This window comes from Limulus polyphemus, unplaced genomic scaffold (genome assembly GCF_000517525.1).
Source record: "Limulus polyphemus unplaced genomic scaffold, Limulus_polyphemus-2.1.2 Scaffold66, whole genome shotgun sequence".
Classification (NCBI taxonomy): Eukaryota; Metazoa; Arthropoda; class Merostomata; order Xiphosura; family Limulidae; genus Limulus; species Limulus polyphemus.
The window spans coordinates 236,951-249,663 of record NW_013665676.1 but is presented as its reverse complement, the minus strand read 5'-3'; the positions used below and the strand labels follow the sequence as shown (position 1 = coordinate 249,663).

The following is a 12,713-nucleotide window of genomic DNA, read 5'->3' as shown; positions in this document are numbered from 1 at the left end:
TAGGCTACAATTTGTATGATGATGGACCTAGGGTCTATAAATAATGTTATAACTGCAATTAGACCTAAAGTCTAGTACATTAGTTGGTGTAAGACATGATTTACCATCAGCCAATACAATTACAAACCACTACATTAGGCCTATAATGTTTACTAGATCTAGGCCTTCCCTGTTGCATATATTGCCAATCTTGCACACCAGTTAATATGTTACATCAATCTCGTATTTTCTTTTTGTTGAACATACACTTACTTGTACGTTGTACTCTAGGACTTGTATTTGATCTACAGATGAATGATGGAATAGTGTAATTTACTTCTGTACGTCAGTTCGGTCTCACTATATTTCAGTGGGCGGATTTTAAAAGTTAAAACTGCAAGCGTAATACACGTAAATAACGTAATACTGTGTTGTATTTACTTAATGTAGGGCAGTTGGCTATATCCTAGGGGAGGGCATAATTATTAATTAATAGGCATTATAATGCAGATGAAATTTTGTGCCCCTTCACACCTTGCCCCTCTCTTGCTACGCCACTGCTAGTTTTCAAGATAAGTTTACATATCTATAATTAGCTTCCCTCCTAAAAACACACATAGTAAAAAAAACTATAATCTGTAAATATAAGGAACTACAAAGCTATCCAGTAATTCTGGGTTGAAGAATTAATGTAAGACAGTGTGGGCCACCCCTTTCACTATTTTGAGCCATAGCACACATCAATACATAGCTAGCTAACCATACATCAATGGTTAGCTAGCTGTGTACTGACCTTTTCACTGAGCCTTCATTCATAGCATTAAGACAGTAAAATTCAAATGCTTGCCAATCTAAAACTCTCTGTCCAATTGTTTATCCAAATCAACTCTTTCTTTAGAAGTTCCACATAAGTTACTCTACTGAATTCCATCAAAACTGATTCAGCCAGTTCCTCAGAACAACTTGTCACAGCACACAAAGATACAAAGATATGAACATCTCTGCTTTATTTATATATATATATATCCAAAATATGAAATATATATAAATATATATGTATAAGAGGAGTGATCTTCTTCAGTGTAATGATATATCAATTAATATTTTTGATATATATATATATGTGTAGATAGATGGATGAAAGTACAATACTTCTATGAGAAAGATGTTTTCTTAATTATGCTTATATATAAATGTTACATGTGATTTCATTACCATATGAATTGAAAATATATATTAAAAATTCACACAAAGATTTTTTTCAGTCATTTATAGGTAACTAAATGTGTAAGCTACAAAGATACAAGTCAGGATATTCAAAGAGTACATAAAAGCAAGAAAGTAAAATTGAAGAATCATTGAAAATAATAATCCCTAAAATATTATAAAGTGTTACCTATCACAGCTTAACCACCCATTTTCTTAACTCTCAACCCAAGAAAACTGGCTATAGTGAGTAACAATAAATTTTCTTTCATATAAAATTCTTCCTGATCTAAAAACCCTGTACAAGTAAGTTAAAAATCATAAATCAAACTTACAAAATGTTATAACACCTAGCAACTAATTACAACATATTAACAGTTTATGTAACAAAATGCAACATACTAACAGTTTATGTTTTTCATTTATTCAACTACATTTGGGCCAATAAAAGTTTGACTGTGAAGATATCTTTGAGATAAGAGACTTGTAAAACTTAAATTTGTGTTGGAATATTTTTTTTCTATTTTGTGAAACACTTTAGAGAAATTATTCAGACATATAAAGGTGAAAGTCTGAGAATAGTTCAAGCATTGGTTTATTCCTAACAATACAAATTTTATTGTATATGTGGGTTTTGTTTTGTGCAAAGGTACCAGTAGACAATCTGCACTCTATCCATTGTGGGGATCAAACCCCATATTCTAGTGTTTTAAGATTTTATACTTACCTCTGACTCATTGGGGAACTGTAAATTATATAATTAATTCAGTTCAGCTTTTAACAGTTTAACTTAGACTAGAATATTTAAATGTTTACATTTTGACTCCTTCTAGGTAAAATAGAGCTTCATGTAAATAGCCTTTCAAATAATTGTGATATAAATATTGAGGGTTCATTACCTGAGTCAGAGATCTCCAATCCATGTTAGCACTACCTATGTAAAAATGTTGGCTGTCAATCAACCACATTTTTGTATGTAAGACTCCAGCACCTATCAGTCTGTCAAAGTCTACACTGTGTACTTTTGCAGCCCCTAGGTGAAAACATGTGGATTCCAAAACTGTTAGAAACACATAACATAATTCATTCTAAGGAAATCAGAAATATTTAAAGTGAAATGCTGTACCACAACAAATTTGTTAATAATCTGTAAAATGTGACCACAAACAAAAGTTTAGCTTCTATCTACTACCATACATACACTCTTCACAAAGTGGCTTGTTTCATAATGTCTCACATACAGCACAAGATACTGAAACAAATAGGTTCATGTATAACAGTTGCATAAACATAACAACAGATTGATTTCTGAACTGCTTGTGACAGGAAATGATTTAAAAATTAGATGTTTAAAAAACAAATATCATTTTAATTCAATATTTAGTGGAACAATACAGTTTAAAGAGAAAAAAAACACAAATATGAGCACATATACAATATCAAATCCTGGAAGTAGTTTTACTGGACTGGTTATGTGACCGTAACAATAATTACAGTTTAGTACATGTACATTTACAAACAATCTGTCAGAGAGTTTATAATTTGGTGGTAAACTATAAGAATAAGCCAGCAAAAATAAAAACTTCAAAATTTTTATCAAATACAAAAATAGTAATAAAGTATTTTGAATATAAGCTATGGTATAATTTCGCATTAATCAATAAAAAATCTTCCTTAATGACATATTTACTATAAATTTGTTGTACATTGTCTACAAATTTACAATATGTACATTATACACCTTACTAAATCCTTTCGATTTTCTTAAACTGAAATAGAATATTGAATATATCTATAAAGCTATCTACTTTATCAGTCCTTACAGATGAGGCTATTGAAATTGTTAAATTACATACTTCCTGAAATGCGTGAGATATCCGAGTTCAGTGGAGAGTCAACAATGACTCAAGCACTGAGGATGTTTTATAAATTTTATAAAATAGATCTGTGAGATTTGAGTAATCTAGAAAAAGACTAAAATCTATCTAATCATTTACAAAAACAGTTTTTTTGCCCTATTTTACTGACTCGAAAGAGAAACATTTTATTATTTGTATCTTCACTTTGCACTTTATGAGCATGGTATTGCTTCTTCACTCATACAACACCACTATTAACTTTTATGTTTTGTTCATTAATTTGTTGTTATTGATTTTTGCACAAAGCTGCCTCTAATTTTGAAGTGATAGACCAGAGGGGGACAACTAGTCAATACCACCCATCACTAACTCTAGGGCTATTCTTGATACATTGAATAGTGGATTTGACTGTCACTCTTACAACATACAAATGGTGTATTTTTTTTTACACACAGAAGCTGCACAAATTTTAATTTATATGCCATATATATTTTAAAATTTTAATTTTAATACTGGTACATTTAACATCTACATCTATTTAGGTGAATTAAATTTTAAGTTATATGCCATATATATTTTAAAATTTTAATTTTATTACTGGTACATTTAACATCTACATCTATTTAGGTGAATTAAATTTTAATTTATATGCCATATATATTTTAAAATTTTAATTTTATTACTGGTACATTTAACATCTACATCTATTTAGGTGAATTTAAATTAACATTTCAATTAAAATAATTTCATTTAAATTATTTGATGCAAATTTTTACAAAGGGACATTCATATTTTCAGATGAAAAACAAGATTCCTTAAACCTGCTTTTTCATTTTCCAGATTTTATTGGTAATTTACTGAATGCAAACTGTTTTATCAATCTCTTGAGTTCAAACAGTATAGAATGACTGTCTGAATGTATCAACTACCAAAATAGGCCTATTGACTACACAAATATTAAATACATAATACTTTTCTAAGACTAAAGTTTCAAATTATATGTACAGATTATTGGATTGTATCAGTAATTCATATTTAAGTTTATAATATCAAGGTTTCAAGCAGTTTTTTTATAGACTGAATGTTTGACTATATAAATAATTTAAATATATTACTTTTATACTACCAAAGATCTAAGTTTCTAGACTTATTATTTGACTACACTATATATATAGTAATCAAAACTTAAGTTTTACAAGAGCAAAGTTTCCAACGGTTTTATAAACTGAGTGCCTGACTGAACTAATAATCAAAATGTGACATTTATTACTATATCAAAGTTTCATTTAATTTCTACACTAACAGCTTGACAGTCCTCATACATTAGTTTCAAACTACTTTAATTTATTAAAACGTTTTAAATGTAATATATCTTGATTTTTATAAATCAACACATTTTAACACAAATCTATAAGTCTTGTTTTTCAATCCACAAATTCTTTCGATTGTTATCTGTAGTTTAATAAAACAATTTGCCTTAAACATTACATTCTTAAACATATTTCTTCCTTATCAAAATACATACGTTAATATTTTACATTTCATTTATACAGTTTTTCTTGTTTGAACAGTGAATTGTATATATATATATATATATACACACACATATATATATATATTAAAACTTCAATAATGACATACCCTTACCTTTGAAAACATTTCTGTTGAATGAGTATTATTTGAGATGTGCACACTAAGCACTGTTTAGATACACCACAAAAGAAGAAAAATAACAGCTGTTTTAAAAATCAAACATGGCAAAACGTACCCTTTCTCACTAAGTACTCAGTATCATAATTTGGTTGATATATAGATGGCTTATTCTGAGCTATCCTTATATGAATTCCTCGTCTGGTTCCAGCATGAAGTAATTCTTGAAAAACATGTTCACCCTGTTAAAGAGTAACATCATTAAGAAACCTGCATTTCCTTCTAAGACAGCCAACAAAACATAATTGAATAATTAATTCACTATATTCCTGCGATAATTTTATAAAGAATAGGTTTAACCCCTTATTAGAATGGCTCTGAGTTTTTCTTATCACGAGTAAACTTATAGCTCACAGTTCTGTCATCTCTTGACCGATTTGAGATCCAATTGAAGTTTTGGCTCAGGAGGTCAAACTTTTTCAATTGATGTATTTGACCATGCATAAGGTCTCATACATTAATTTACTCTAATCTTGCCTAAAATAATTTCAATTAGGGGTAACTGGTAGAGATCCGGATGAGTAATAAAACCAAACTGGGTAAATGCGATCCCCACGTTTAGTATTGCTGGCACACAAACATATAGCTAATAAAAAGGAAAAAAAATGGTTTCATAGATTATACTCTAATCCTGCCTAAAAGAATTTCAAGTGCTGTCTATATTGAGGATTCTCTCATGTTCCATAATAAATCTGCATGAAATTTTACCTGTAAAGTAATAGTAAACTTATATATATATTATTTTAAATTTTTTCAGAAGAATTAGCAAGAAATGAGTTATCTAAAAATATTTTGAATAAATATTTGATTAACAGTGTATATATACTTCAATAAACAAGAAAATCAGACTAAAAAACATGTCAAAATTTAATATAATTATGTTTTATCATTTAAATAACCATCTTACTGCTAGTCATCTTCAAAAATTACACAAAAGTTTTTTGACACTATGTTATTAAATACTAACAAGTCAAATATAAGCTATAATAAACAAGCTATTATTTCATATGCAGTTCATATAATCATTATTTTCTTTATACGTCAAATATAATTTTCTATTGTGTTATTTTCAAGTTTATTCATAACCTGATACAGTATCAGAATATTGATTACATATCCTTAAAAAATGTTATGAAAAACAAGTGTTTACCTCCCAAGCAGATGGATCTGGTGTAACATCACTGTCTTGAAGTGTCCAGTAAAATGAGGCAATGTCAATGGTATTTTGAGCTTTCTCAATTAAATCAAGCCAGCCATGAAAAACTGATGGATGTAGAGGTGAACCTTTAGTATATGTCATGTTTTCAGGAATGCTTTCAACAAGTTGAAAACTGAAATGAAAGAACATCTGCCAATTTATGGCATTAATCAAACTAAATTTAATGTTGGATTTTAGGAGGAAAGATATACATTACACAGATATCCAGAAGTTATTAGGATAGTATTAAGAACTAATGAAACTTCAGACTTTTACCAGCCAAAAATTATTATACCAAAGAAGAATTTCTATAAAACATTATTTGATAGAAGAAAATTCTATTACACCATAATTTTCTTTTAACTCTCACTGTCTCAGTAATATCTATTGTTGTTTATTGGTATTGAATATGTTAATGTGCATCATAATTATCAAATCTTAGAATATTTTACAGCTAGCTAACACCTTAATTATTTATGATATGCACATATATATAATTTCATTAGTCTTCACAGAACATTTTATGAGATTATCTAATTAAATATTCACACTGTATTCATTGTATCACAAAAATGGGAATGTTGAAAGGCCATGAACGTATATCAATCCTTTTATTCAGGTAAAGTTTATATGCCATTGGTCCTGTATTTAATGTCTTGGTGTGAGGCAATAGGTGGCTAAATCAGCTTGGTATGAATGGGAACATTTTCTTCCATACAAATGTTAATTGGAATAGTCAATGATGTATGCATTGTCAGTTTCTAGTATACCACACAAGTTTTGTCTGAGTTTCAGTAGTATATTAGAATTCTTTTTGTCTTTGTCCAATGTGGGTGCAACTTGAAGAGACTCCTCTCTACCCCATTAGCCATGTAGTTACAATTACAATAGAAAACTGTAAGCTGGCCAGTAAGTGTAAAGATTTATACAATTTCTGTGAAAAACAGATATTTTTAATTTGTTTTTGTGTATGTGTGAATTTCTTTCTTTTGCTGTCACGTTCAATTTACACTCTAACACCCAAAATCTACATTTTGCAGACAATTTTAAGTTTAAGTACTTGATATCTGTGGACCTGAATACTATATTATTTGAATTAATGAACATTAAATTTTGTGTCCTAAAAATAGATAATGAACTAATGAGTTATAAATTCTTGATTACAATTGGAACTCCTTGCAATTAATACATATTAATAGATTTCATACATTATATCATAGACAAGTTCCAGGAATAAAAAAACATGTCTTATGATAAAAACTCACTTTTCTAAATGTTCTCTGAAGATTTTTAAGATTAGTTTATGCATGCATACAACTTTGCAATAGTTTTGAATTGTAGTAAAACTGTATTATGATTGACGAGCAAAAAATATGATGAAATATATTTAGAGTAACATTAAAATCAAACGTTTTTTTATATCTAAAAATAATTCAGAAATGCCAATATTGGAGATATTAAGAACACAAGACAATGAAATAATTTTTTTTTTTGTACAGTTAAGATTGCATATATAAAAATTTTTGTTGTTGTTGAAAATACATTAATACTTTAACCAGCAAGCTATGAGAATTTCAATAGTGGTACAATTAGTATATGAAAAACTGCCAGTTAGTGGATTAATAAAAGACAAGGAGCAATGAGAAAAGAAAAGTTAGAGGGATCTGGTTGAGGTGTTTAAAACTGTTAACTGATCATGTTGATGCATCATATTTTTATATCTAATGGTGAATATGGTAGGACAAGGGGGCACAATATAAATTTTGGCAGAGTAGGAGGCATCGTTAGCATAAAAGATTTACTTCTCTAATAGGGTGGTTGACCTTTAGAAGAGATTGCCTTAATTCAGATTTGGCGGATGTAGAAAGTTTAAGAGAAGGCTTGACAAGTATGTAAATAATAAGGGCTTTCTATAAGGGTGTTTTTATTCTATTTATTTTTCTTTTCAATGGGATAGCCTTGATGACACTTTTTTGTCATTAAGTGTTATATTAAATATTAGCACTTACACACATGTATTGGAACAGTTTCTCCTTAAATACTTTAAATTATTTAAACCTGCTGTGGCATTATCATCATTCTTTTCATGGTCTAGCAAAGGAAGGAGAACTACCAAGATGATCAAGATAAGAATAATGGTAATTGGTATACAGGAGGGCTTCAACCAGCCACTCCACTTTTCTTCATCTTCTTCTTTCAACATGTAGCGGGAATCAAAGAACTGTAGTTCAAACTCACCAGCGTCAAGTTTACCTGTCCTCTCAATCACTGTCTGAAATTAGAAAAGACTATATGCAAATCTTTAAACTGTTGGTCTAATCTTTTTTTCTTACATTAATTGTGTAAAGTGAAAAAAAATATCAGTCAATTTCCTTCTGATTTATACACCCTGCAAACAAACAAAATAAAAACAATTACATAATTTTATAATAAATATATTTCTGTAATCTACTGAATATAAGGAAATTGTTTAGAGGTTGATACTGTACTTTTATAAAATTTCCAACTTAAGTTATCACTATATAACTCTATAGCATATTATACCAACTATTAATCACAAAAATGATTTACATACAAACACTTACGTATTAAACTATTGTTAATAAATTTACATCTTAAATTACCATGCTGTATGTTTAGCTGATCTGAAAAATAATTTGATAATAGAAAAAGTAACAATAAATGTAGTGTTTAAATATGAGACAAATAAACGACCATCATTATATATTGGAGTAAAAATCACAATTTCCAATTTATATCATATTTACTACAGACAAGTGTTTAAAATATGAAATCACAAACTTATATATCATTGAATAAAATTACAGGTAGTGCAAATGCACTGCAACAGTGGCATTATAAATCTTAATAATATGATGAAAGCTACCATTTATTTTATATCTAGAAATGAAGCTCATTACCTCGCAATATTTATGAAAATGGTTATCATTTATTTGTATAATCAAATATCACACTAACTTATCTTTTTTTTCTGATATAAATATCTTTTCATGTTTTATTCTACTTGAATTACTATATCTTTAACATATAATCAATGTTATAAAATTTCATTATATTCATTGTTTACTGTGAGAGGGTACTACAAACAAAACTGCTGAGGAAGGGCAGGTTTGTTAGTTTCTAAGACTTCATTAAATCAAAAAGTTTAAGATCTCAGAAAAATATGGGTAAGATATCTCAGTCTGAATTTGAAGACAACTCTTCATTAACTTTAGAATTACCATCAGCTTATAAGTACATTTTTCAAAACTATTTATGCACCAAGTTGCTTGTGCATTCTTGACTTTATTGGTTACATGATACCTGATAATGTACAAGTAATGTAAACAGAAATATCATCAATGCTACAGTTAATCCCACTACTTACTGCTAGGGTCTTTTATGTACCTGACCAAGAAAATGAATGATTTCACCCACATAGGGTATAAGGGATAAAATCAAAGAAAAGCATCACAACTTTAAGAAATCGAAATTGATTGGTATGATGGGAGATTTAAAAGATCAAGGAAGTTGGTGAAACAGGAAATTAGGACATCAAAAAGCATGTATGAAGAAAAACATTGGCTGAAAATGTAAAAAATTAAAAGTAGGGATTTCTTTAAATACATTAAGGGTAGACAAAATGTTAGGATGGGGTAGGACCTTTGAGGGATAATAAAGGAAGGTTTGATGGTTATGAGATGGCTGGGTTATTAAATTTTGCTTTTTCTTTGGTTTTAACTAATGAACATTGAAGTAGTATTCCTCATCTTGAACAGTTGATAGATGGAAACAAGAATGAACAACATAATTGCATTAATTCTGAGCTTGTTAACAAAAAATTCAGAAGTTTAAAGAACGATAAGGCTCCTGACCAGATAATATTTCTAGAAGGGTTTTGAAGAAGGTTATAAAGATTAGATATGTGATCCACTTGCTACTGTTTTTTGTAAGTCCTTGAATAGTGGGCAGGTCCCAAAGCATTGGAAGTTGGTTAATGTTACCCCTCTTTTCAAGGGAGGTGATAAAAATTGTTCCAGTAATTATAGGCCTATTAGTCTTACATCAGTTGTGGAAAAAGTTTTGGTAAGTCTGATAAAAGATGTTTTGCAATGTCATTTAATAAAGTTTAGAATTTTATTTGATAGTCAACATGGTTTCACTAAGAGAAATTCAGGCCTTACAAAGCTTGGAAAAAGTTACTACTTGTATAGATGAGGGTAAGAGTGTAGATTTGGTGTATCTGAATTTTCAGAAAGCATTTGACAAGGTGCCACATAAAAGGCTTGTAAAAAGATTATCTCTGTAGGTGTGGAGATAAGTTAACTAATTGGATAGAAGAATGGCTGGATGGAAGAAAGCAGAGGGTTGTTACAAATGAAGTTCAGTGAAACTGGATTAATGTCACAGATGGGGTGCCTCAGAGCTTAGTCTAAGGACCTTTGCTCTTTCTGATTTACATCAATGACATAGATGAAGGAATGGTCAATAAATTACTCAAATTTGCAGTTGATATTAAGGTATTGGATGCTGCTGCTTTACAAAAGGATTTAGATCATTTAGTGAGTTTGGCAAATAAATGGCAGATGGGTTTTGATTATATTAAATGCAAGATAATGCATGTGGGTTATCATAATTTGAATTATAAGTATAATTTAGATGTTAATAATTTAACAGTGTCATGGAAGAAAAGGATCTTAGTGTAGTGGTTGATCAGTCTTTTAAGCCATCCAAGCAATTGCTGTTGCAAGTGGTAGGGCAAATAGGATTTTAGGTTGTACATACAGAAATATTGAATACAAGTTCAGAGGTTATAATTTCATTGCATGGTTACTAGTTAGGCTACATTTGGAGTATTATGTTCAATTCTGAGCTTCTTACCTAAGAAAGGACATTGATTGGTACCTAGGATGGAAAGGTTGTCATTCAAGGAGAGGTTAATATCTCTTAAATTGTTTTCTCTAGAAAAAGAAGAGTTAGAATGGATCTCATTGAGGTATTTAAGATTGTTAAGGGAATTGATAGTGTTGATGCTTCATCTTTTTTTTTTTTCATACATAGTGGTGAAAATGGTAGGACTAGGGGACCCAAATATAAAATTGGGCAGGAAAGGAGTCATCTTAAGCCAAGACAGTTTTATTTTTCTAACGGGGTAATTGGCCTTTGGAATGAGTTGCCTTCAGATGTTGTGGTGGCAATAAATTTAAGTGAGTTTAAGAGAATGCTTGATAATTATATGAATGATGGAATGAATTTTATGAATTATATAGCTTTGAGGTTTGTTTTTTTAATAGGTTTAGTTTAGTGGATGGGATAGTCTAGATGGACCAATAGGTCCCTTGTTGTCTCTAAATATTATGTTATGTTATATTAATGTTACAATAAACAAAAACATAAGATTACACAATATACTGAAATAAGTGGTCCCTTGTAGCAATTGGTAACAAAATAAGTTGGTTGCACGGAGGTGAATATAATATCCTACTTATAGTTACACAGTAACTGACTATTTGTGGTACTTAAGCAAACCATATGTTTCATAACCCATCGTTAATATATAGTTTTTTCAGGATATCTGTAAATATTAAGTATTGTGTTCATAATATAAAAAGTAGGTCAAGAAACCCACTAAGTTCCTTTCACCCAAGTTGTTCATAAAACTGGGTCATCACATCTCATCTTTATTAGAAAATATTACTATAATATAATATATACTATATACACCAATAATATCTTTTTTTACCAGCAATTCAGATAACACCCAAGGAGACAATATCTTGAGAAAATTAGCATTGTTGTTTTCCCTATATAATGCCAAGTTTTCTCAGATTGGAACAAGATGGATGAGAGAAATATGGCTCTGATTACAGTAGCAATAGATTCACTTTAAACCATTATGCACTCGTGCCACAGTACATTTACCTTGAGAAACCCTGACTGTGTTTATGAAGCATTTGAGAACAAAGATTGTTTCATTGTGTGATATATTATTTGCTTCAGACTCAATCGAGGTAAAGAAAAAATAAGATTTTGTTTCAGAAAAACATATTCTAGCAAACCTCCTATCTGATTACTATCTGAAAAGTAAATCAGTAAATCTGAGAATACCACAGAGTAGATAGGAAGGACGAAATTTGGTGCCACAACCAGGATCTGTTTTCGCAGATTGTCTGTTTCTCTTGATCAGTGTATTTGCCAGTGCTCTTCTGGTCCCTCAAGTTATTAAACTGTAGTTTCTAATTCGAGAAGATGGCATTTCTCCTGAGTCAAATGACTCATGACCAAGAAGATGATGTAGAAGCTGAGGAGCAACTACTGTCAAAAACAATTTTCGTGTCTAGGTGAAGTCCTCTCCTGGACTTAAGACTTTTGTCATTGCCAAAAAGGCCCGTGCATCTTTCTCACTGTTGACAAAGACCCAGGAAGGAGCAGTGAAAGAATATTGCGCATTCATAATGACTGATCATGCTCTCCCTCTTATATTTAACCTCAGTGCATAGGAGATATGGATTACTAAGGATCATCATCGTGGCATATAGTCTGGCATACAGTGGCGTAGGAAGAGGGGGGCAGTTGCCCCCCGGCGCAGGTGTGAAGGGGCTCAAAATTTATTCTGGCCTATAATGCCTGTTAATTAATAATTATGCCCTCCCGTAGGATATAGCACAACTGCCCTACGTTAAGTAAATACGACACAGTGTTACGTTATTTGCGTGTATTACGCTTGCAGTTTTAACTTTTAAAATCCGCCCACTGAAATA

General features: G+C 30.2%; 1 protein-coding gene across 5 annotated transcripts in view; it reads right to left on the bottom strand.

The window, feature by feature from the left end:
* The window catches only part of LOC106465099 (phospholipase D3-like), a 56,836-nt gene that overhangs the window by 13,068 nt on the left and 31,055 nt on the right, over nt 1-12,713 (bottom strand). For 2 of the 5 annotated variants that reach the window (XM_022393390.1, XM_013925298.2), the window contains exons 2-5: nt 7,962-8,224; nt 5,905-6,085; nt 4,813-4,936; nt 2,085-2,218 (exon numbers count right to left, since the gene is read on the bottom strand). In XM_022393390.1, coding sequence (XP_022249098.1) covers nt 2,085-2,218; nt 4,813-4,936; nt 5,905-6,085; nt 7,962-8,224 — 702 coding nt within the window. Of the gene's footprint in view, nt 1-2,084; nt 2,219-4,812; nt 4,937-5,904; nt 6,086-7,961; nt 8,241-11,676; nt 11,719-11,874; nt 11,996-12,713 lie in introns of those variants that run through there. The other 3 variants (XM_022393413.1, XM_022393403.1, XM_022393409.1) reach the window with 3 other exon arrangements.